This window comes from Meles meles, chromosome 5, assembly GCF_922984935.1.
Source record: "Meles meles chromosome 5, mMelMel3.1 paternal haplotype, whole genome shotgun sequence".
Taxonomy (NCBI): Eukaryota; Metazoa; Chordata; class Mammalia; order Carnivora; family Mustelidae; genus Meles; species Meles meles.
In genome coordinates, this window is record NC_060070.1 from 95,455,984 (window position 1) to 95,482,682 (window position 26,699).

A 26,699-nucleotide genomic window follows, 5' to 3' on the forward strand; every position below is an offset into this window, starting at 1 on the left:
CCCAGCCTAGATGCTCCTTGCCAATCTGCTAAAGTGGTTCAACTTAACCCCTTGGCTCCTGGCACTACCCAGGATTCCACAAGGCCCCCTCCCCCCACTCTATAGCCAGATATGCCTGATAGACTCAAGAAGAACTTCTTTACAGCCAAAGGTTACCCTTTCCACTGAACTTTCCCTCCAGATCTCACCCAACATGTAAAAAGAAGGGAAAATCCTATGCCACGTTTGTGAAATTTTCCATCCCTTTAATAATGGTTTTTAAAAGCCCATTTGCTAAATTCAATGATAACTAATTGCTATTCCATCTGAGCGTCACCCGCTTGTTGCTCAGATCCCGTAAGCAACGGAGACTTTAAGAAATAAACCATTACCAGGACTGTGCAAAATGATTCGTCATGTATTATAAGTAATCCATTTGCTGTGAAGGTATCTCTTCTGAGCTTCATCTGACAGATGAGAAAACTGAGCCTCTAAGAGGTTTGCATAAGCTGCCCAAGGTCACAAAGTGAGGATTCAAGATCAGGCCTGTCTAGTTTCCAAGCGATCTTCTTTGCTGAGCTTTGTCACTTCTCTGTCTGGACCCACTGGACATTTACAGGAAATGTCAAACCCCCGTAAGCCCAACACAAGCAACCACATGACCACAAGGAGCTGCTCTGGCTTCTGAGGGAAGGGACAAAAGGCAGGGCCTACACTCTGGCCCTGAGATAAAGATGAGAGATTCTGCAAATATCAGACACCTCAACTGTGGCCCAATAACGTGGTTTTGTATTTGAAAATATTCAGATCCCAACAGACCAGCGACTGTTTAAAAAAAACAAAGACATTCAATTGCCACTGACGCTTCATCTCAAAGGAATTACAGTCACAAATAAATACATAACTAAAATTATTTAAGGATGATGATAGCATCTCAAGCTCGTTTCTCCTGTTCTCCCCTATGGTCATGTAATGGAAATCAAATTAGATTTCATGACCTCCTATAGGTCTAGTAGGTATATAAGAACAGGCTCTGATAAAAGCAAGGGCTATCTCCCTTGCCATGAATATCTAGCTATCTGAATCTATGTGTTCCTATGTTTAGAGAACAGGAATGTAGATAACAAGGAGAGTTTTGTTATCTCAATCTACGTAATTTCAGGATTTCAGACATAAATGAGGGTTCAGATGATGACAGTTACCAACGGTCTCTTAAAAAATTACCTGAATCTATTCAGTTCCCAAGTTCAGATAGTGAATAATACCTGAGATATACAATTTCTCCCTTTAAAAAAAAAAAAAAAAAAGGGAAAAAAAGGAATAAAAGGGAAAAATGGGTAGGAGACAATGACTTTACTCTTCTAGTGTGAACTCTTATTAAATCCAACTCAGGGTAAGAGGTCTTGGCAAGAATAAGCCAAATTTTCAGAGTAAAAAAATTTTTTTTGCAAACAAAAAGTGAGAAAAGAAGGACATGGAAAGATGCTGATTCCTTAGCCCTTAGAAGAAGTGATAGCAGTTTGAAGACATTTGGAGGGAAGTCTTGGAAATGGAAATATGAGCTAGAAATATACATACGTGTATATAGATAAAGCAAAGATGTTAAATGTGAATTAACTGTTAAATCTAGATGGTGTTAAGTTCAGGAGTGTTTACTATGTTTTCAACTTTGTTTCGTAAGCCTTACTTTTTAGTTTGGAAAATAATTTTACAAAAGGGTTAAGAGCCAAATAACTATAAGACAAAAATTCCCCAAACTTCCTAGGCTTCTGATTCTTTAGTCTGCTGTCTTTCCATCTTTCTTCTCTTGCCCAGCCCCTGCTACAGGAAAGGGAGACAACGAGGTGCTTCCATTGCATAGGCAGGGAATGGGCTAATATTTAAAACAAAATCATCAGTTGCCAAGTGGACATTGCTGGCCTTATGTGGTCTAGCTCCCCCCAGGGCCCCTGGAGGTCATGGGATGCAAGTGGGAAGAGGAGTGCAGTGCCAAGAAGCCCTGCTCAGCTTCCCTGGGAAGCCCTGTGTCAGACCACAGCCGTAATGGAGCTGAATGGACACTGAGTCTCTGAGAGCCGGGAGCCCCAGCAGAGCCTGCAGAAAGAAGGAACTCACCCTCGGGAGGCTCAGAGGATTAAATTGGCCAAAAAATGGCAAAGCCACTGGGAAATTATTTTAAAAGACACCTCACACACACCCCCTAGATCTATCCAAGCATAGCATAAAGAAAGTATTTTGTATCAGTTGCAACCTCACTTAAGGCTATTTTTAAATTTTATCCCAGGTTAGCTGGCCAGAGTGTGTTTCTCCCTTAACTACCCCAAGCCCAAGTCAAGGTAGTTTCTAGTCTTGAGTGTATATGTCATCCATCCATTCTGTTCATTCCTAAGAGTTAACTTCAAAACTTAAATCCACCCACATTTAAGTGGAGTGGCTAATCGTCGCCCTAAACAAGGGATCCGTTCCTCTCCTGGATGCAGAGGGGGAAAAGCCACAGGAAGCCACAAGTAGTGCTGTCCGAGGTTGCCAGAGCTGGTAAGAACCAGCTGGCTCTGGAGGGAGAAGGAACGCAGGGTGAGCCCCGCCCAGCTGCTGGCGCACGTGTCTGCAAGCTGTCCAGGCTGCTGACATCAACAGTAATGTTGCAGCCCTGAGCTGACTCACTGACTAGCTTTCTTGAAAAAGGATGTGATGATAGAGTAAGTGGGCTCTCTGGGTTCAGAGCTGGAGCTCACTCACATTCAAACATACTGCTGAGCCTTACAAGAGCTCAGTCCCGTGGACACATGAGGAGATCATGCTGCTGGAAATGACGTGGGCTTCCCTAAATTTCACTCACTGAGAACCCATGAGGAAGCCTTTCCCACAAAACAGTCTTTGAACAATTCTAACCATGAAAAGAAGTTGCATGAATCTTACAAGCTTGCCTTAAGGCCCTGTGGAAGATAGAAAGTAACTTCATAATAGGAAACCTCTGACCTCAAGGTAAGAAGGTTCACGCTTATCTCAGTGACTCAAAGTGTTTCTGAACTTGCTCAATTTGATTAAATTAGTATTATTTAATAAGATCATTAGTTGGATGCATACCATTAGAATCAGAATATACCTGGTATATAATTCCACAAGTACGAAAGGGCTACCGTGAAAAATACTTCTCCCTCAGCTACTCAGTTCCCCTGCCAGTGGTGACTCTTACCAATTCCTGGTGTCTTCCTCCACGCAGTTGACACACCAATAAATAGGTAATATGTATTCTCCACTCAATCCCAGCTCTTCTGCACTTTTTACATTTTTTTTACTTTCACTTCTTTTTTTAAAAAAACACAATATGGCAGCCGAGCATACCCAATGTTGTGCACTCTGCCTTTTTATCATTTAAAAACAGTTCTCGAGGTTAGCACATAAATGGCTGATTGACTCCTTTCGACAAGTGCAGACTGTTCCACTGTCTTACATGACCTGTTCTCTGTTGAAGGGCATTTATGCTGTTTCCACTCTTTTATTAACAAAGGATGCTACGAGGAATATTTGGGCTTGCAATCTTCCACACACATGGTGGAGGTAGGCGGGACGGTAGGTAGGACATATTCCTGGGAGTGTAAGGTCAGTAGTCAGCTGCCATATACTTTGGGAGAAAATACCAATTGGTTCTCCAGAAAGGCTGGGCTGAAGTGTACACACATCAGGACGAACACTGGGCTTCTTTTCCTATACCCTCACAACACAAAAATGGTGTCATACCTTTCCCTCCTTACCATCTCAGAGCTTAAAACTGTATCTCAGTATAGGTTCCCATTTTAATTCTTCCCTATTCTGAACAAGGCTAAAAAACCCACCTTAAAGAATCTTCAGTATTTCCTTTTCTTGAACTCTCTCGTTCACAGACTGCCCATTTTTCTTTTGGGCCATTGGTCTCTTAATTCATTTGTAAAAGCTCTTCATTTTTTTTTAAGCCTATTAACCCTATCTTGTGAATGACTTCTTCCAGTCATTATTCTGTCTTTTGATTTTGCCTATGATGCTTTCTGGCTTGTACATGTATTGTTAAGAAGTTGATTCTTTCCTGTATGACTTCAGTGTTTTCTATCATTGTCAGAAGAGACTTACCTCCTATTCTGAGAATAAAACAAAGAAGAATTTCCCCATGTTTTTTCTGGTTCTTTTTTTGGTGACAAGTCATTTCAGTGGTTGGTCATTCCAGCTGTCCCCTGACAAAACCCAATTATGAATAAATCAAAGTTTCTCTGTGGGAAAAAAAAATGTAATGGGAAAATCAGGAGTGACAGCTGACGTTCCCAAAGAATATAAGGAATATGTACTTAAAATGTTGAAATCAACTGGTGTATCATAAAACCTGCTGTTGACCATGATGCAATTTCTCATTATCAAGTGTATGTTATAGGCACATGAGTTATGATAGATCAAGAGACAATCTCATAAACAAAGGATGCTGAAGCTAGGCCCAAGCTTTATCCAGATATGAGTTTTGGCCTCAAAAATAAATAAAAATATGATATCCAGTACTGGTAGTCAATGGAGAAAATAAGCTTGTTTTCACAAATATTGATTCTGATTTTCTCTCAGTGGATTATTTGAGAAAGCCAGCAAGGGTGTGGATTAAGGGGTTGAAAGTGTCATCGACTAATAAATTTGGCCTTTTCTGAACATGGAGACACTGTGTCTCAGGAAAAAAATAAAAGCCCACTTCAAGTCCACAGAATGTCCTCTACATTGTGGCTCACACACCCATCCCTCCTATAAAACTCTCAGCATCTTCAAGGAGGATTCCCTGTTTTTGTATTTTGTTTGTGTGTGTTTGGTATGGATGTGTTTTCATCTAGTATCTCCAGTGTCTGGTACAGGGCTCGAAACATATTGGGTGTTCCATCAGTGTTTACTAAATGCGTTGCTTATGTTAATCCCATCTTATCCTTAAAGACAATTTTAAAAAGGAAAAAAAAAAAAAGCTTGTGTGAATACATGTTAGGAAAGAGAGTGTATCACTCTCAAGACCCCAAGAATCTGCTTCTAGACTTCTCCTTATAAACTGTACACTCAACCTCAACTACATCATATTTGATCAATTCTGTGATGTAAATTTTTTCACATTTTAACACCTCTCAAATAGGGATCTATCTCACAACTATAAATGGTAATGTTTTACTAACTTCCTTAGTCTTGTGTAGAGTGGTGCCTCAAACACTGAACATGGCCTTCAACACAATACAGAAATATGTCTGAATTTCAATGCTGACCAAAACCTCTCAGGACCGTGAAAGCTTGCTAGGTAATCACAGGTGTCAAGCACCGGGACGGTGTTTGGGACACAGCACGTACTCAGCAAATGTTGGTTCCCTTTCTTCTTAATGTGCAGAGGGGTTCCATTTGCTCTTGAGTCAAAAAAGGAGAACACAGAATTCAAATTTCAATACAGAAGACAGCAGCAAACATGTACTGAGCCCCTACTCAATGTCAAGTGCAGGAGGAGGCATTTATCCTCATGATCTCCAGTGTCTACGCTCTGTCTCTAATCCTTCCCAGATGCCTACAGGCCAGCTGTGAATTTAAGGAGTTGAAAGTCAAATTGTTGGATCCACCAGTCTCTTCTATTAGTTCTTAGAGTTTCAAAGTTCAAACTCCAGCCTTTCGAGTGAGACACTGCACCTTTATTCCTATAGTTTTCATATTGCATAACACTGAAAGCTTTCTGAAAAGCTTGCAACTGAGCAAAACACAACAAGGTTCTCAGTAAGACAAGTGTTCTTTGCAGAGTCAAAGGCTTTCTTCCAGGGGCAGAACCTCCTTTCCCTGAGATGGGAAAATCTCAGAGATGAGGACCAAAACCTGGTCTCAAAAGAATCTACAGTCAGGTTTTTTTCTTTAAAAAATGACTTTCACATGGACAAACACATGTCTGCTCTTGTTTTCTGGTGGGTCAGTACCCCTGCCTCCCACTACAACCTGATAATTTCCTGTGTACCCTTCTGTTCTAACACCTGCTGATCACACTGAATTGTCATTATTTGCCTAAGAGTCCTCATCTCGGTGACTGAGCTACTGAAAGCCCCAGAGATCATCTTCCTTCTTTACATAGTACCACACACACAGGTGGTGCTCACAAAAGACTGTAAAGATTGTTGACTAATTGAATGAAACCTTGGAATATGGTAGTAAGTAGAATGGCCTGAAATGACTTCAAGCACCTAAAGGCTTAGTCACACATCTCCCTTCTTTGTACCGATGACCACCCTCCACACAAACACCGCTGAATGGACCTGGGCCTGTCCTGTGGCAGCAATCCCTTTATAAAGTCCCCTTCTCACCACACCAGGGGTTCCCCAGAGCCCACAGTCACACCCTGCAAAGGAAGTAATTTGACCTCAAATGCCCCTCAGCGCTGTGGGCACAAGATCCAGGCGGGTTCAGCTCACAACTTAGGGTCTGGAGATAATAATCCCCATTTCCTCAGAGATGACCAAAGGGCAAATTAAAGACAAAGACAAATTTGAATAGCCAAAAAGTCAGCAGTTAAATGTACAGCTGCTATTTGCCTCAACTCGCCCTCACTGTATTAAATTTCTGAAAATAGCTGGTCTCAGTCAGACCGTAGATAAGGACAGCTGCATCCTGCAGCTGGTAAACAACAGAAAAATCAGCAGCCATAGTTCCCTCTGCGCTTCTAGAAGCAGCGGTGCTGTCCTTGCCAAGACAGAATGCCCGGTGCTCTGGGCGCCATCAAGATCCTCCCAGTTGATTTTACAGAGCAAAAGTCATCTAGTCTCCAAACACAGGCTACTCTAGTCAGGGGGCAGGGGGAAGACTCAGTCTCTGGAACATAGGTCTCCTGCGAGGTTTCTGGGAGGGTTTAAGAATCTCTAACAAAGGATCATTCCACTACACAGCAGCCCACAACCACCACTTTGGCTCCAGGCCCACTAGTTAAATTATGGTGGAGTTTTACTCTATCTAATCTAATGGAAGGAGGGAAGAAGGGAAAAGGTGCCTAACTCCCCTGCCTGATGAGCCCCAATTCTTTTTGAGTTAGTTAGTTAGTTAGTTAGTTTATTTATTTATTTATTTGGGGGAGGGGCAAAGGGAGAGAGAATTCCAAGCACATGTGGGGCTCAGTCTCACGACCCTGAGATCTAGACCTGAGCTGAAACCAAGAGTCCAGACGCTTAACCAACTGAGCCACCCAGGCACCCCAACCAACTCCAATTCTTTACATTTGTGAATCTATGGTCAGAGCAGACAGATGGAGTAACACTTTATGTTATTTTAAATCACTGTGGTTGTTTTTAAGATTATCATTTTTTAATGTAGATAAAACTCCTTTTTCCATCCCTTATCAACATGAGACAATGGCGGAATACTGAAATTCAGATCACAATTCCTGCCTGAGCTAGCCATAAACATCGCTTTACTACCTCGCTTTCTTATAGCCCACAGTTTAACAAAACGGTATCTCATTTAATTCAGATAACCACTTGATTTCCCATGTTAAATGGAATACCTGAATCCAAGAAATCATTTACCCAAGGTTTCCTATAGAGAAAAAAAACCAAGCCCACCCCCTCGAAGCAGCCGAAAAAAAGAAAAGAAAAAGGTTGCACTGGTTAAGCTTATTTGAATATACCCAGTCCAGGAAAGAAAAAAAAGTAGAGGGAAAGGAGAGGGGGGTGGGGAGGAGGGAAGGAGGAGGGAGGGAGGAGGGAGGGAGGAGGGGATGGAGGGGAGGAGGGGGAAGAGAGGTGAGGCAAGAGTAAACCCAGAAATTAAGTTTCTCGGTTTTGTTGCCCTTTTTCTGGCAGCCAGTGAGAGAGCAAACCACTATCTTCACACATACCACCGCCTTTGTTTCTTCCCAGTGAAAACATTCCCAGCCTAGGAACATTTGCTCAGGCAGTAAGAAATAAATATTTACCATTAGCTGGAATTTCCAGTTCTTAGGCACTGGACCCAGATGGCAACCCCAATGTCCGGCCGTGCCCTGTAAGCAGTGTTGCATGGAGGTACCTCCTCACCAGTCAGTAACGAACCCCTCGGTGTTCAGGATTTAAAGGGCCCATTATGTGTATGCTTTGGGGCTACTCAGAAGCATTCTTCTATCTCTCTTGCCTCTAGAGCCAGGAAATAATTGCAACTATGAGTAAACATTCACCAGGTACTTACTGCGGGGCACACTCAACTAAATCTCACAACAGCTCATACATAAGACAGGCACTCATCGTGTTGGCATTTCCTCAGGAGCAAACTGAGGCAGAGAAGCCAGGTAACTTACCAAAATGTTTCCCAAGTGATATGTTGCCAGGGCAGGAATTTAACCTGGCACACATCCCCACTCATGTTCCCACGTGGAGTCATAATGGCCGATTAGCTGTGCATCCAACACTTGCCCTCATCCCACCCTTGTGGATTTATTCCCTTAAACTATGTAAGTAGATATGTTTCTTCCATTCAACCGTAAGCTTCCTTGACAGCAGTGACCCTGTCTTATACTCATCTTTGAGTTGCCCAAAGTGTCTGGTATAATACTATACACCTAACTTGTTATGTAATATGGATATGAACAGAAAGTCACGTCATCCTCTTTGCTCTTTAGCAGGGGAAACTTAAATCCAGATATGAAAGCAAAGAAAGGAAATTAAGTCAAACTCAATTCTCTTTTCCAGCTATCCTTCAAAAACAAAGGGGAGGGGCACCTGGGTGGCTTAGTCATTGAGTGTCTGCCTTCAGGTCGGGTCATGATCTCTAGGGTCCTTGGATGGAGTCCTGCATCTGCTTCTCCCTCCCCCTCTCCCACTGCCCCTCCCCCTGCTCAAGCTCTCGCTCTCTCTCTCTCTGTGTCTCTCCCTCTCAGAACTCTCTGTCAAATAAGTAAATAAAATCTTTAAAAAGGGTGGGGGGGACAATGCAATTTATTTATTTAGTTGGCATTTTGCAGACATAGAAAAACAGAATTTATTGCTGGAAACCTGCACTAAGTATTCTTGAGGCCAAAGAAAAATGACCTCACGTAGAATTTGAAGCTGCAGAAAGGAATGAAGAATGACAGAAAAGATCAACATGCAGGCAAATCCACAAGAATCCCGACTGTGTACAATCATAATAATTATGCCTTTTGGGAGCTAAGAAATGCATGGTGTTAAAATTCATGACAATAAAAAATGTAATGCAAGAGAAGGATAAATAGAATTAAAGTCTCCTAAGGCCGTTGTGCTGTCTGGATAGAGTAAGAAGTACACACTGAGGAAACGTCTCCCATAATTTAAGTGTGCAAGTTGTCATCTCTATGGGAACCATTAAAAGTAAAGTAAAACATTTATAACTAACAAGCTGAAAGAGGTGGAAAAGTGGAATAATAAAAAAACACTTGATTAATCCAAAAGATGGCAAGAAAGAAGGGAAAAAAGACAGGGACAGGTCAGAAAAAAAAAAAAAAATCAGCCAGTAGATTTAAACCCAAATATATGAGGAATTACATAAGAAATATAACCACGCTCAAATTTTCTAATTAAATGACAAATACTGTCAGACTAGATTTTTTTGAAACCTTAAATATATGCTACTTACAAGTCTTTCTTTAAATAAAGCCTCGGGGGAAAAAATCAAAATAAAAGGATGGAAATAAAGAGAAAGCATGCAATTTGGAAAGCTGTATTAGGGTTTTTAAATGCTTTAGCAAAGTCCCAGTAACTTCCAACTATTGTCCCACTGCTTTGCTGCTTCTACCAAATGCCGATACCCTGGGCAGGAAGAACGCGTATGATTTTGGAAGGCTTTAGAGGCTGACCTCGAAAAATACAACTCATACCTCTGATAAAGAAAGAGTCAGGGGGCGCCTGGGTGGCTCAGCGGGTTGGAGCCTCTGCCTTCGGCTCAGGTCATGATCCCAGGGTCCTGGGATCGAGCCCTGCATCGGGCTCTCTGCTTGGCTGGGAGCCTGCTTCCTCCTCTCTCTCTCTCTCTGCCTGCCTCTCTGCCTACTTGCCTACTTGTAATCTCTATCTGTCAAATGGATAAATCTTTAAAAAAAAAAAAAAAAAAAAAAAAGAAAGAGTCAGGCAGGTGAATGGATAAATAAGTAAGTGCAAGAAGCCAATCTGAAAAGGCTACACAGGCTGCATATGACATTCTGGAAAAGGCAAAACCATGGAGACAGTAAAAAGATTAGTGGTTGTCAGGGGTGGGGTAGGAGGGAGAGATAAATGTGCAGAGCACAGAGGATTTTTAGGGCGGTCTCAATATTCTGTATGACAGTTTAATGATGGATATATGTCATTATACATTTGTCCAAACCTATAGAATACACCACTTACTGAGCTCTACGGTATGGACTTGAGGTGACTACTACACGTCAATGTAGGTTCATCCTTGGTTTAAAAAAAAGGCACCATTCTAGTAAGTGATATTGACAGTGGGAGAGGCTATGCATATGTTGGAATAGAAGGTATATGGGAAATCTCTGTACCTCCCTCTCAATTTTGTTTTAAACCTAAAACTTCTCTTGAAACTTCATTTTTTAAAAAAGGACTCAACAGCACACCAAAAAGTGAGTATTCCTATATAATATTTTTAGTACATAAAAATATATATGTATAAAAAGAAAAAGTCAGACTCTGGACGTGTTTAATTAAAAAAGGGCTAATAGGCCACCGTGGTTAATGATGGACCAGCTGTTCCTGACAGAGGTAGCTAAAAGCTACCACCAGGCTAATCCTTTGAGTGGAACAGAACGTGGGTGCTCTCTGGTTCATGAATAGAAAAAAATATTAACCATTTTCAAACATACACACACAGTTATTTTTACACATTAAGTTTCCATTAACTCCTAGGGCCAAGTCTCAAGTCCACAGCAGTACCACAATACACAAAGAATACAAATCCATCATAAAGTGGGAAGAATAAGTCTTAATTATGTCCCCCGCATTCTGTGTCTTGTTTGACTGAACTAATCTCAGAGATAACCTGCAGACAATTACATACTGTGCAACTAATAAGAGGTGGAAGGCAGAAATCCGTGTTCATTGGCTATTCCAGTTAGAGTCAAGAGCTGGGTCCACAGTGTTGCTAGACAATGATGGGCATTATTAAAACATGGACTGAGAAACTTCATATTGGCTTCTTAGTCTCCGTCATCACACACAGGCTACACTAGGACCACAGAAAAAGCTGTAGGATGCATTGATGCCACTCTCCCTTAAAAAATGATTAAGAAAATAGATATTAGAAACTTGTTGGATATAGACGAGGTAAGAGGGAAGAACTAAAGGGTACAAGAGTTTGGCACTTGGGGACTACGTATTTTGTTTTGCTTCTCATTCACCGATTCCATGATTTTTGTTAGGAATCAGTCTCTTTTTTTTTTTTTTAAGATTTTTATTTATCTGACAGAGAGAGATCACAAGTAGGCAGAGAGGCAGGCAGAGAGAGAGGGGAAAGCAGGCACCTCACTGAGCAGAGAGCCCAACGCGGGGCTCGATCCCAGGACCCTGAGATCATGACCTGAGCTGAAGGCAGAGGCTTAACCCACTGCGCCACCCAGGCGCCCCTGAATCAGTCTCTTGATCAGTCTCCTCTGCAGAGACTTTGGGCCCACCTTTCCCAGCACCTATAACACTGCCTGGAATAAAGCAGGTGCTCAGGAGACATTCATGGACCGCAACAGAATCCTCAGAAAAACATACAAGTCATGTGCTACAGTCAATACTCTACCATCATCACCACGCCCTCCAAACAAGAAGTAACCCCAAAGACGAGAACCAGACTCTAAATACTGAGTGTACAACCGAAAAATGAGACAGACTTGCAGAATACAAAAGCGAAGTAAATCTTAGCAATTTTGGGGGGTGGGGGACCAAATCTGACCCAACATCACAAACCTCAGTCAATCCTAACAAGGAAGAATGGATTGGCACACAAACCACCGTCTGCTCTCCCGAAACTGCAACGAGGAGGGCCTCGCTCTCTCAATTTAGCACAAACAAAGCCCTACCTATCCTTTCTCGGGTGCCCCTTCAGCTCAGTCATCTGAAGAAATACTTTAAATCACAAAAGTAATGTGTTTTCATTGCAGAAAATAATAAAAAAGAAAAATCACTTCTAATCGTACCACCAGATTTAGTACTAGAACATGAACATTTATGCTTTTTCATTTCCCCATGCTTTTGTTTTCCCATGGTTATATTTATACTGAGAAACCTCCTTTTCCCTTAAAAATTCATTATGATCATCTTTCCACTTTATTTTTTTTAATCTTTTTTTTTAAGATTTTATTTATTTATTTGATAGACAGGGGGAGAGGCAGGCAGAGAGAGAGGGGAGAAAGCAGGCTCCCTGCCGAGCAGAGAGCCCGATGCGGGGCTTGATCCCAGGACTCTGGGATCACGACCTGAATTGAAGGCAGAGGCCTTAACCCACTGAGCCACCCAGGCGCCCCTCATCTTTCCACTTTCTCAAGTATTCCATGTTAACAAAATCCTAACATTGCATCAACCTCATTCTCACTTTCTTGTAAGTATTGTCGAAAAGATGGAATGACTTATTCTCCAGTATCTCCATCCTTCTACAGGTCGGCTGCTCATCCTGCCAGCTCCTTCCTTAAAAGTCAGCATTCCAAGGAAGACCACTCATGTTTGAGCCATACTTCTGATACCATCCTCAGGAAGTCACAAAACACCGGTGTGTGCCTTTGCATGTTTACCACCCATCTATTCATAAATTTTTTTTCCTGAAATTCCATATCTCAAAGAAGTTAAAAATAAGCCAGGAGTTCAAAGACCACTTTCGGCGTCAATTAGCACCTATAAATTTTATCCAGTCACTTAAATAAAAGATCCTCCTGATGAATGTTTACTTCCATAGTGAAGAAAGACTACAGTGTTGGTATAAAAAAATAAAAGCACTTGGACCTCTCAAATATATAAAATTGAGTTCCTTGATATACAAAATTTGGTACATAATGGTTGTGAATTAGAGTTGATGGAGGAACGTCTCTCTCCAGGTCTTTAGATAATGAATTTAGAGCCCTGAAAAATAACAGCAACAGAATGGCCTTTTAAATTTTAAGTGGGGTTTTATCAGTTCTCGGTGGCAACATTTCCTTTACTTGGGGAATTTATTTGGAAACTTTAATTGAAGTTTGTGAGACATAGAAGTCCATACCCAAACTTGTACTTAATGGATGGCCTTTCAGGGATGTACACCAGGATTAAGGAAAGGCTAAGAAAAACCAGTTATGTTATGATCATAACCACCATTTAAAAAAACACCTTCAGGGGGCGCCTGGGTGGCTCAGTGGGTTAAGCCGCTGCCTTTGGCTCAGGTCATGATCTCAGGGTCCTGGGATCAAGTCCCGCATCGGGCTCTCTGCTCAGCAGGGATCCTGCTTCCCTCTCTCTCTTTGCCTGCCTCTCTGCCTACTTGTGATCTCTCTCTGTCAAATGAATAAATTAAAAAAATCTTTAAAAAAAAAAAAAAAACCAAAAACACCTTCAGTGCATCAGACATTCCATGTAACCTAATCTTAATTAGCCTATAAGGTCTTATACATGAGAAAACAGAAGCAAAGAAAGTTAAGTAACTTGCCCTTGGTAATCCAGCTAATCAGTGTCAGAGCCAGGATTCAAATCCAGTGCAGTTGGGTTCCAAAGCCAAAGCTAAGCGACCAGTTACTTAAGCTACCACTATTAGTAAATCCCCCTCCTGGGTCCCGTCACTGCCCATGTGATGTGCAGAATGAACAAGCCCAAGAAGAAGGATGGATCAATCCTGTTACTCTCCGTTGTCAGCACCACTGGCATGCTCAGAAGGTAAGACTGAGCGTCTCTAAATGACATCACAAGAAGTATCCTGGGGGCATTGGCCGGGGAGCGGGGGAGGGAGTGAGAATAGGAAAAAAGATAAAAATAAAAATCTTCCTTCTTAGATGTGTTCTAAGTGTGTTATGCAAAATGAGACTGTACATGAGATAACAAGATGCAGATCTGGCTGCACAGTCTGATGCTTGAACGTACCCCAAACACGGTGATTCTCAACTTTGCTCATCAGCATTATTTAGGGAACTTTTTCAAATGGTAATTTGTGGTCCTTCCCCTAGAGATTCTGATCTGACTGGTCTACAGTAGGGGCCAAGTATCAGAATTTTTTTAAAGAGTCTAGATGGGGGTGCCTGGCTGACTCAGCCAGTTAAGTGTCTACCTTCTGCTCAGGTCATGATCCCAGGGGAACTGGGATGGAACCCCACATCAAGAGAGTCTGCGTCTCCCTCTCTCTCTCTCTGCCCCTCCCATCACCTGTGCACCCTCTCTCTCTCTCTCTCTCACTCCCTCAAATAAATAAGTAAAATCTTTAAACAAATCCCAGTTTAAAAAAATAAATAAATAAAGTTTCTAGATGATTGTAATGGACAACCACTTCGAGAACCACAGCCCTCGAAGGGAAATGTGTATGAACCAAAAGACCTAATACCTGTATTTTTCCTTATCATATATCAAGGAGTGAAAGGTTAGTTGGAAAGACCAACAACCCAGGTACAATACCTGGGCCGTATCTTCCATCAGTCCCCGAATCTTCTCTACCACGTCGTTACGCCGGTGTTGGCGCAGGGCGCTGATGAGCTGAGCAAGGCTGGCCTCGGGGCCCCGGATGGTCCAGTGCTGCAGGGCGGCATAGGCCCGCTCATGGTCAGCTGTGTACCCGTTGGAGAAAGCAGCCACTTCTCTCTCACTGGCATTGCACAGAAACTGGTAGATGTCCTTCCACTGGCTTCCAACCTGGGCTGCGACCAGTTTCAGGATGTCAATCCCTAAACCAGAAAGAAAATAAAATTCAAGACAAATCCAGGCATGGGAGGGAAAGTCTTTATATATACAGCTACTCTGTTCTAATGGACTCAAAAAAGAAGCACGTTCTCCCATTGTTATCGGTCAAAGGAACAGACTGCCTTCTCTGAGCACTCAGCATCCGAAGCCCCTCCTGGGGACTAACTGGGTTCCCTCCTGCAAAGTTCACTTCCTGAATGCGGAGTGAGAAGAAGGACCAATCCTGGAAAGACAATATACAGCCCCCGAAAAAGCTGTTTGGAAAGCCAAACCCGAACAAAATAGTGATTCCTTTGTTACTGCTAAAAACAAGAGTAACACAATAGAGGCCCCCAGACCAAAAAAGTGGTGACTTCATGAAATTAAGGAAAAAGTAAACCATGAATTAAAACCGGCATGGAGTTGATCCAACATTGTCTAGTTACGTAAAGGGTCTTCAGATTCTAGCAATAATGTCTTTTATGTCAACTGACAGTACCCAGCCACTCCAGTCCCCGGGAGGCACTCCTGCAGGACTTCTGGCTCCTGGTGCTCTAATCCTATGCTCAACAAGCAACTTTCTGATCTATTATTCAGTCTCCTAAGCTGACCTGTACAGTTATAATGGAGACAACAACCCAAATGACAGTATAGTAACAATCACGAGAGTCTCCCGGGTTTTATGTTAAGGCATGGGCTCTTGGAACATCTTTATAAAGCATTAACATTCCAAGTGGACAGATAAGACATAACACCTAGAAAACTAGTGATTTGCCCAATGTCACAGAGGGAGCAGGGTGGGAGCGCAACCCAACCCACTGGACTGTGTACTCTACTGCCATTCTGTCATCGAGAGCTGATTTTCTAGATATTTTCCCCAACAACTGATGGGAGCACTTGTAACTGTCACTTGTAAACTGGGTCAGTGTGGGTCTGCGGTACTCAGATCTGATGAGTGCAGTGTGCAGTGCCAAATCCAATCTCGAAGCTGCAAGCTCAAGAGGAACCCTTGGCACCGACCCTCTGGGTACAGCTTTCCCTGAGTGGCACGCTGTGGTGTCCTCCTCTTCACAGCACCTTCTCTCTGTATTAGACACTGGCTTTGCCCAAACGGATACATGCGGTCACAGAGAACCTCACGGCATGGGATCTGGCAGTTTACCACGTGACAGGGTGGGGGGGGGGTGAGTCCTCTCAGCCAATACCATGTCTTTGAATGAAGCCATACCCACATGCCCAGATACCAGAGTTATAATAGTTCACAATGTCTTTAAAACACTAACAATTAAAAAAAAAAAAAAAAAAAAGTCAAGTTTCCAAGTGAAGTGGGGCGGGGGGGAGAAAATAAAGAAAAGCTTCCTATTATAGAGAACTAAATTTTTCACTTAACTAGAGGTGAACCAGAGGAAAACAATATCTTTTTTTTTTGCTCCCAACAGTTGTTGGTGAAAATATCTAGAAAATCAGCTCTCGATTTTTGCCTAAGAAAAGAGCCAGGCTAATTCCAGAAGTTTCTTTGGAAATGGAGGACCTGGCGTTTCCTCAACATAAATCCTCATTCTGCGATGCCAACCTGTAAAGGTGGATGACCTCCAAGAGTGTATACACATCCTGAATCAACCACCCACAAATGGCTTTTGAAAACTAAGTTCCTAGGAGAAGGCTGCTTCCTTGTCAACTCTAAGAGTAGAATGCCACAGAGGGGGAGCACTGGTGCACTTTTCACATGATTTTCTCTGGCCGTGTTAAGTACACTTGAACTAGCTACTTTTCAATTTTCAGGGCAATGTTTGGCCAGATACAGAGCTTTTGATTTCAAGCAACAGACTCCTCTTAAAAAAATAAAAAAAATAAAAAATAAAAAATGCCATGCCCTACTTGAAACCTTGCAGGTAACGTTAAGGAGCAAACTAGCAATTTGTGACTGATGTGGTAGGTTCTTTCAAATACTGAAAGGCATGTTAGTCCCTGAATCGTAATTTGGGTTCACTTGAGGAAGGCTCACAGTGCCTTACATGAAAACATGACTGCATTTTCTTGTACATGGGACCTTTGCTTAAATCTTCATAATGCCAATGACAGTGTGGCTTTGGGCAAACCACTAACTGTCATGTCCATTTCCTCATTTGTACAATGGACATACTCACTACAGTCCCTGGGGATGAGCTGATTAACATTTTCTATAGACTTGATTTATTTTTAGAAGTACCCCATCATTATAAATGTTCCATATACTGAACACTAAAACTTAAGACTAAATGCATTTCTGAGGCAAATACCCAGCATTTATAGAGTAATTACAGAGTTTAAAGGGCTCAAACATAACAACAGTTCCCTCTTCCAAAACCCAGTATTTATACTTTCTTTTCAGCCACAAAATAAAGAAAAAAGAGGAAAAAAGAAAAACACGAAGAATGGATACAATGAGATCTTCCGTCAACCAACACTGACCGGAAGCTAAATTTAAGGCCCACAAATCAGGTTCATCTTATTTTTTTTAACTATGAAAACACGGAGTCAATGCACAGAAACTGCCCCCGGGTTGGCCGTGTTCTTCTCCACACCCCCTCTCATGGCACAGTTGATAAATCCAAAGCTGGCAGAGAGAACGGCAAGAGACAGCAGCCTTCCAACGTGGCGTAGGGTCCCAACAACGCAGCAGGGGAGGGGTCCCTGAGTGTGCTGTTCCTTGTCCCCACCCACCAAAGGGGAAAGAAAAGCTTTCAAGGTATTTCAAGAACATTTGTTGAGCAGTCACTGCAGGTTCCTGGGTTTGCTGCACTGATAACCTTTACAAAATTCTAATGCAGAAAGAATTTATCCCCAAGGAAATCAAGCAATGCCAATAAAACAGAAAATTTGTTGGGCTCTGAAAGTGTTCTTTGTTCAGAAAAAAAGTTTTAGGCAAAACTAAAGAATACAACTACAGAGAAAAGCAGGAAGATAATTAAACCAAATTAAGATAGTAACCTGGGGGCTGGGGGTGGGAGGCGGAGGTTACTGGGTAAAGAAACAGAAGGGACTTCGAAGGGCGTCACAAGGTTCTATTTGCTAAACTGGATGCTGGGGAAATGGGTCTTCCTTTTATCTTATTACTTTATGATTGGTTCAAGATCAGCTAGCTAGTTAATGGTACCTCTGTTGGCGGTACATGTAGTGTAGTGAGGAGCTTTATTATGCTGGAATTACAAATGCACTTGGGTTGGATATGGTGTGTACGCTTCCTCCTGGCCTGTTATTACTGCCCAAGCAGATGTTGGGAAAGTTTTCTCTGGGGCTAAAAAGTTTATTTCTTTTCTTTAAAAATTACAGCATGGTACCCTTGGGGGCGGGGAGAGGTCAAACTTTTTCTGTAAAGGGCAACAGTCAGCGTATTAGGTTTTGAGTACAGGGAGGTCTCTTGCAATTCCTCCTGCCATATGAGATGGTTCACCAAGATGATAGTTCACCAACCCCTAAAACTTGCAATTTTAAGGGACCATCGCTAATTATCAAATGGTATAAAGATTTAGAAAAGTCTTGTGTTTGAAGAAAACACCCTTACACACACACACAAGATAATGCAAGCTCCCACCCCAATTATGACTGTGACATGAGGGTGAGGGAAATGGAGACCAACTCTCTGGCTGCCAGAGTGCCTCCATCATCTGCCCCATCAGAGTTCCAAGTTTTCATCCAGACTAGAGACAGGTGTGTTGGATCCATCTGACTCCTTTAGCTGAAAATGAAGCCAAATATCTTTTTTCTTCAGTTGAAAAAAAACACACATCCCTCAACCCACCGAAATGCAGACAGGGGTGTGTAGCTTAACTTTGCTTTTCCTGTGATGTCAGGTCTTAGCGCTCCGAGAAGGAGTCAAGCAAGCCCTCATCCACCAGACACTGTTCTCACCAGGAGCTGCATGCAAGAAAGAAGATGGCCCTAGCCCCAGGATTGAGCTTTTGAATTGTAAGGTGCTGATCATGGAAAGATCATGAACTTGGCCATCACGAGATATGGTTTCAAGTACCATGACCTGTTAGTCATGATCTCTAAAGTTTCAGCATCCACATCGATAAAAGGACACCACCACCTGTCCTCTCATAGGGTAGGTAAGGTGATTTATGGGATCAGTTAGTAAAACCGGTAAGCCAAGAGCCTGAGTTACACACCGGTTTCACTTCCTCCGTCCCCGCCATCTCTGCACAGACAAGTCATCAGGGCAATGGACCTGGTGGCAGGAGTTTTGCAGAGACTTGGGTTTTAGCACCAGGACTGTAGGTATGGAACGATGAAGGCAAAAGCCACAATCCTGGCTTCCTGGAACTTCACCAGTACATGGCAAAAGTACCACCACACAGAAGGGCCCCATTCAGAGAAAGGCAAAAAAGTCCAAGAAAAAGACATGCAGGGTGTCCCATCCGTACTCACTGCTGACACTGCCCAGACCCCTATCAGGGAACATAAGAACAGAGGCATGAAGTCATCGACCGGGCTATTGTGGATGAAACGGCATTTTTCTTGTGCATTCTAAAATCCTGAATTAGATAGCATCCACATTAAAGCCTCACTGGATGAGGGATGAAGGCCAGGGATGACGGAGCCAGAGGAAACAAAGGCCGTCTGTAACACACAACACAGCACCCCAGTCCACGCTCCGCACCCGGCTTCACACAGAACGAGTGCATGGGAGAGTGAGTAGGTTATAAACTCTGTGATGGTCCCAAATTCTCATCATTTAAAAGACTCAAACGTTCCCACGGCATCTCCTATACTCGAAATGTAACATTGGTTCTCATTATTCTTCTAGAAAGAGAGACAGAGGGGCAAATAATGAGAAAATTCCCATCGAGGCAATTAATACACAACCTCCTCCCAGGACAGATGACTCCACAGTTACCCCCATGCTGGTTTCTGTACACACAGCAGTCTCCTGTGAGGTACACAAACGACAGGAGACAATGAGCTCAAGATTCTTGCCCTTCTATCATCACCCTAATTCCTGCCCCCCAGACATTGCTGGTAATCAGCACACACTGGGGCCTCAGGCTTATAAGCTGCAGGTACAGGGCAGCGCATTCAAAGTACATACACAGCAACGAATGTCAAGTTCGAAATCTGAATACAAGCGTGGCTTTAGCCTTCCTAGAATTGATGTTCTTCCCAATACAATGGCAATGTCCTAATTGACGACTTTTCTGACTACCCTCTGCCCAATCCCCATGTTGACTTTGACTACCATTATCTCCAGCACCTAGCACATACTAGGAATAAGATGGATGGATGGATGGATGGATGGATGAATCCCTTTTTTGTTAGCTTCCCCTCTTTCCTGATCCCCTACACCACCTTTTATCATCTCATTAATCTCTATAACTGCAGCTATTGAGAAGCTGGGGGGCCACAGGCCAACACTCCCTTGTCATGAAGCCATGCCAAATCTCATGTGGTCCCTGATGGGTGGAAGCTGGGCTTCCTGGCACAGGAACCAGTTCTTATGCAAGAGTCTCTCCCTTTGGCGGTGCCCTCTCCCCCATCAGGGTGGCCCACCACATCCAAGTCAGGCACCAGAGGAAAAGTCTCCCAGGTTCTGCCCCTGTAGAGAGCAGCTGTCTAGACCAAGATCTGTCTGGCCAGATTACACAATATGTGCTTCTAAGAGCAACAAACCCGAAACATGCGCATGTGTTTTGTAATAACTAGTATATCATACGATGATTTAAAAATGGGCTATCAACAGGGATCACTTCCAATGCATCACACAGGAAACTGCTTCATCAGTGCTTGGGAGCTCAGAATGCCCCAAGTTAAAAATAGTCTTTGCCTCGTTGAAGTACAAATGTTAGAGGAACTGCTTAGACTTCATTTTAACCCAAAAGGTGACTTCTGAAGCTGAATTAATCACTATCTTATTGAAAGTTTAATGGGCAATCATAAGCTCAGATGAAGCCCAGAAGCTACTAAAACCACAGTGCAAAGGTCTCATAAAGCTAATGATGGACTGTTTACCGATGACAAGTTCTATCAAAACAACAGACAATTTTCCAGATGGAAAAAACAGATATCACTGAGGCCGTGAGGAAAACCAATAACCTTTTATTTCATCCCATGGAAGAAAACAAAAAGAACAAGGTCAAAATGACTCCTTAGCCATTTTTAGTCTTAGTCTATGTCTGAAGCTGTTCATTTATTTATCTAACAAAAATGTACAGAGCAGTGACCACCCCGACACTATTCTAGGCTCCGGGGGCATGGCGGGACACACAACAAAACCAAAGCCTTTCCTTGTCCTGGGGGACATGGGAAGTAATAAAATATTTAGTGATAGATAGTGAGGCATGCTAAAGAGAAAAACAGATCAGAGACCAGGGATATGAGGGCAGGACTGACATTTTAGAATTGGGGCCTCCTCCCTCAGAGCTAAAAGGCCTCACTGAGGTAACATATAAATTAAAAACATTTAAATCATGCTGAGGTAAGACAGCATGTCATGCAGGTATGTGAGACAATGGACTCCTAGGCAGAGGGAACAGCGGGTCTGGGGGGAAGGAAGGGCGTTTGCATACACAAGGAGGAGCAGGGAGGCTGGTGTGGCAGAAGCCAGTGGGCAAGGGGGAGGGTGACAGGGGTCACAGGCTGAGAGACAAATGGGGGTATGGATTGTTCTGGGTCTTTAGGCTGCTACTCTGGGTGCAACAAAAAGTCACTGGAGACTTTTAAACGAGGTCTCAATGTCTCAGTTTTGAAGGACATCATCTGACTTCCATGTGGGCAGGATCATTCTGGCTGCTGTGCCAGGAAGACATGGAAAGGGCCAGGGCAGAGGAGGAGCCCACAGACATCCTCCAAGGGAGGGGACTGACTTCATTTGGGGCAGAGGGGCCACAGTAGAAATGACAGGATATGGTCAACTTCTGTATATATTTTGAAGGAAGAGCTGATGGGATTTGCTACCGGGTTTGCTAACTATGGGGTGTGAAAGAAAGGGAAGGAGGCACTCTCTAACGTTCTGGGCTGAGCAACTGGAAGGCTGGAGGGGCCTCTTTCTGCAATGGGTGACTGACGTGGGGGTGTTGTTTGGAATTTGGTTTAGACATCTTAGCTGTCAAGCATCTAGACGTCTGGGTTGGTCATGCAAGTGAGAGGATATTTGCATGTTGCGTCCAGATACAAGGACCAAGTTGGATCTATGTACTCGGGAATAACCAGCCGATGGACGGTCTTTAAAGGTCTGGGTCACCACGGGAGGGAGAGTGTGCAGGCAGAAAAGAGGTGCAAGTCCTCAGCCCTGGGGCCATCTACTGTTCACAGGTCAAGTGAAAGAGAAGGAGGCAGCCAAGGAGATGGAGAAGGAGTAGCCAGAGAGGTGAGAGGAGGACCCCAGAGAACAGTGTCCTGGAGGCAAAGGGAAAGAAGTGTTTCGGGCAGAAGGGAATCAAGTGTGTTAAATGCTGGTGAAAGGCCAAGCACAGGAAACTAAACTAACAGTTCAGTTAGAATCATGTTGTCAGACTCTATAGAAAAGATGCAAGATTGTGGCTAAGATGCTGCCATATTTCACGGATTCTAAGACATCTGGGTGCATGTGTATTTGAATCAACGCCTGTTCATAGCTTGGTCAGTGGGTTTTCTTCCTTCGTGGAATATAAAAAAATGGTAGGTCACCATCAGTGGTGTCTTAGATCTGATAAAACATAGGAAGAGTCATTATTTTTTTAACGTATAAACTTGAACCCAGCTACGTTTTAAAAGTCGACTTAATGTGTCAAATTCTGTGCGTAGCCTTTGATGTTAACAACCAGTTACTCGTGAAGAACGATCGATCAACAGAAATCTAGAAATTCCTCCTCCTCGGCAAAATCTGCTTAGATAACACCTGACCAGGCTGATTCAAGGGCACTCATTTTTAAGAATTTTTTTGTTTCTATTTGTATTTTAGTCCTCTGTGGGGGAAAACGCTAATTTGTCTTTCAATACCCCAAATAGCTTAAATTTAAAATCTGCTCGTTAGGTAAATTACAAAATAAAATAAGCATTTTTTTTTCTTTTTATATTTTTAATTAACATTTAGCATATTATTTGTTTCAGGGGTACAGGTATAAGCATTTAAAATTTAAATACCTTCTCCATAAAGCCTAGAGGAAGACGTTATCATGGGCAAGGCCTGGGGGGGTTGGGGTGGACAGCAGCCTGTGACACCACAGGGCAAACGCCCCTCTCTCTGGCCACTTTGTGCGCGAGATGATGCTTTTTAGGCTACAGTGATAAGAGGAGCTTTTCTCCTGCAACGGTTCTGTTGCTGTATAATTGTCAGACATCCTCAGAGGTTAAACAGAAAGGTGCTGTCTGCCGGAAGTGGCATCACTGGACACAAAGGTGGAAAAGGCAGTGGGGTGAGGGGTTCATGGGGAAAAAAGCCTCTTCCAGCCGCTGGAAAATCACTGTGGTAGGATAGCCCCCGGGGAAGGGGCAAAGGACACGGTGGCCTCTTCAGTGAGACATTGTACTCCCTTCAGCCCAGCTTCCTGGTGTTTCCACTTCAAGTTCTCATAGGAAATGTGGACCGACAGTAAGGTGACCGTCTGGAATTTTTGGCAAGGTAGCTTCAGGCAAAAAAGGAAGGCTTCTCTGCTCGCAGCTGTCTGCTATCTGAGGCTGGGAAAACCCAAGTTCAACAGATGTGACTTCTGATTAGCAAAACACCTCTGACTTACTGGTCACAGCCTTTATTTACTACAAGAACCCCGGGAGCCATAAGCCCATTGGGTATCTGGCTTTCGAATTTTCTCCTTTCGAGCAATCGAAGAAAAAAACCGAAAAGCAGGAAATCAGTGTGACTTCTACAAAGGACAACTCTTTACTGATGACAATTTTGTAGTTGTTTTCCTTCAGAATAAGCTGGGCTTTGCTAAGGGCAATAACGTTTTCTTAATGCCGCATGATTAAAAAAAAAAAAATCAGCCATAAAAACCTAGCCATTTCCAGCCTCAGGTGATTCATGGGAAATCCAGACTGTAAGAGTCACGGGGCAGTATCTAGAGTCAGACTGGCGCCCAAGTTTAAAACCTGGCTTTGCCACTTCCTAGCTGCGTGACCTTGAGCAAGTTACTCCCTCCACCTCAGTTTCCCCATCTGTAAAATGGTAATGATAGTGGCCTACCTCCCAGAGTTATGGAAATTAGGTTAATATTTAGAAAATGCCTGGAGCAGGTTATGGCGCTCAGTCAGCACGAGATAAGTCTTTGTTGAAGAAAAGTAAACAAGATTTAATGGCAGCAAGAGAGAGACCTTTTTTATAAGGTTAGAAAAACAGATTTCATAATCAGTGTAAGAGGTCATCTTTGCGTCCCAGAATCACTTCATGATCTTGCCTATATCAATACTAAGAGACACCCCACAGTGTCACTTTAGGGGGGAAAAAAAAGGAGTGGAGAAGTACTTATTATCCAATTCCTAGCACACTTCATTTGTTCTTCTCTGAATGCGGAATAGAGAAGTTTTCATAATTCAGTTCAAATGTTTTAAGTCATCTCTGAAACCTGATGGAAGAGAATATTGATACTGTTCAAATACATATGGGGCACAGCTTCTGGTTACTGGACATCTGTCCCCTAACCAGTCACTGAAACTTTGGGGAAAGACTCGTGCCAGAAACACCATCCCAATTAGACTGCCTCCCTAGAAAGAGGAGGAAGGCTGCAGGGCTGGGAATCCAAGAGAAGGGTTTCCTTCACAACCCCCATAAAAACCAATGCTCCTACACCAGACCCATCCTAAAGGAGGAATCACAGGTTGGGAAAGAAGGAAACACATTTCCTAAACCTATCGTTGGAATTCCTAAGGACTAGAACCAAGAATGCTGTTCCTGAGTAAAACCTAAAGACAACGCAGATGAGAAGGGATAGGTTTTGCTTGTTTGCTAGGTAATGTGGGAGGATGTCACGTATCGCTCTGCTTGAGCAGTGGCTTGTGGACAGGGGACAAGATGGAAGAAACAAAAGATATATTACCAGAAATTCTCCGCACCTAAAAGGTAGCACGGTTCAAGGACTATGTCTGAACTTTACACAAGCAAATTATTCCCGGTTCTGAAGCAGCACTGTTTCCCCTGAAGAACAGTCTTTACATCCAGATTGGGATACCGATCTTATACGAATAAAGTTATGCAATCGAGTTATGCAAATAAGAGGTTCAACCCCCAAGCCAGCTAGTCCACACTTGAACTTCATCTTGGGGTTTCAAGCCTGAGATACGGAAGCAGTTTGGCTGTGGACTGTGTTCAACTTCACCATTCAGTTTCTGCAACACTGAAGGATAGGACTTCAGAATGGAAGACGTTAGAGATACTTGAATCCAAGTCCTTCGTCACACCAGTGAGCACTAACAGGTCCCACAAACTCTATCTCTTTCCACAGCTTCCCTCTCTGTCAATGGTGGCCCACTGCACCTGTCCCCCGGGCATAGGGTGCTCTCCAACCCCCATGGCCCAAGGCCACACTATCACCTCAGCAGTGCTCCTCACACCATGGGGGCAGGCTGGGTGAGCAAAAGCCCTCTGTCTCACCCTCAAGAATGTTGAGAACCAGACGCCATGTGCCACACCGTCAGTTCCCTTCAAGCTCTTCTTGTGCTGCTCAGTCAGGCCTTGAGGCGTGTTATGGCCAACGTTCTTAGTGTAGATGTTTTCTCCACAGCCATTTTTCCTGGCCCCTATGACTCACTAAGTCTCACACTTAACGGAGTTCTTCTTGTGTTGAACATCAGATACAACTGTCCCTCACCCTGATATCAGCTCTGCATAAATGCTTAGTACAGCTCAACTTCCTGACCATCCTGTGAGGAAAGGGAGAAAGAAAAAAAAAGCCGAGCTGGCAGCTTGATCAATATTACAGATGATCTCATTTGATCTTTAGAAACAACCCCATGAGACAGGAGTTCCGTCCACATTCCAGATAGAAAAACTGAGGAGAGGTTCAGTAGCTTGGCATAGTTGCCTAGTGAGGGCTGAGAGTCAAAATCGGAGAGTCCGACCCATCAGCCCTCATCCCTCACAGCACCACACTGCCTCCCAGGGCTAAGCACAGCGTTACCAACCATGTCTTTCCTGAGTTTTGGTTGCTTCTTTGAATATGTCTTCTGCCAACTCCTACTTCCCTTCATGGCATCACAGAAAAGGAGAAAATGGAAATAATGGACAAATGTGTTACAATAAACAATTGCAAAAAATATTTGCAATAGTCTAGGCTTCAACTGTCTGCCCACACCACACCCCTCCTCCTCCAAACACTGGAGGGACACAAGTGAGCAGTGGTGTTGCACACTCATTACCAGCTCAGAATTCAAGGCCAACTGCCTGAGTGCCAGTCCTGGCACACCATGGACTTGAGGTATGATCTTTGTCAGGTCATGCAACCCTGCTGTGCCTTCTACATTCTTAATATGTAAAATGGGCATGATCCTGACATTAGAAGGTTGTTCTAGGAATTCAATAAGAAAGTACCTATAACCACAGTATAGTGCCCGGCACACACTAAGCATTCAATAACCATGAAGTATTATTTCTTCCTCTTCCCCCAAACCAGTGTGTCAATAATAATGCTTTACACAGATTCCCTTGGAGCAATTTGCTTAGAGAACAATCCTGGACAAGTAAAACTTGAGTTCAAGTCAGAGAATGTCAAGAGAAATCAGGAAGGTGCTCAAGTGCCTGAGAGACAGGCTAAGAGGGTGTAAAGAAAGGATAAATGAAGGGGGGATGATTCTGCCTCTTCAAGGTCAAGGTGGGAATGTTCCATGTCGATTTTAAGAGCTTTAAGCATTTCTTTAATTTCACCTCCAGTCCAGCCATCAGCTCCTTCACTTCTCCCAGTCTGAAATCATCCAATTAAGATGATTAATTAAGCTGAACACCACACACACCTCCAGCCCCCACTGAATGAC

At 43.2% G+C, this 26,699-nt stretch overlaps 1 protein-coding gene across 1 annotated transcript in view; it reads right to left on the minus strand.

Annotated features, from left to right (window-relative positions):
- TNFRSF21 (TNF receptor superfamily member 21) overlaps nt 1-26,699 on the minus strand; it is a 65,771-nt gene that overhangs the window by 7,628 nt on the left and 31,444 nt on the right. The window contains exon 4 of the mRNA XM_046005943.1: nt 14,520-14,785. Coding sequence (XP_045861899.1) covers nt 14,520-14,785 — 266 coding nt within the window. The remainder of the gene's footprint in view (nt 1-14,519; nt 14,786-26,699) is intronic.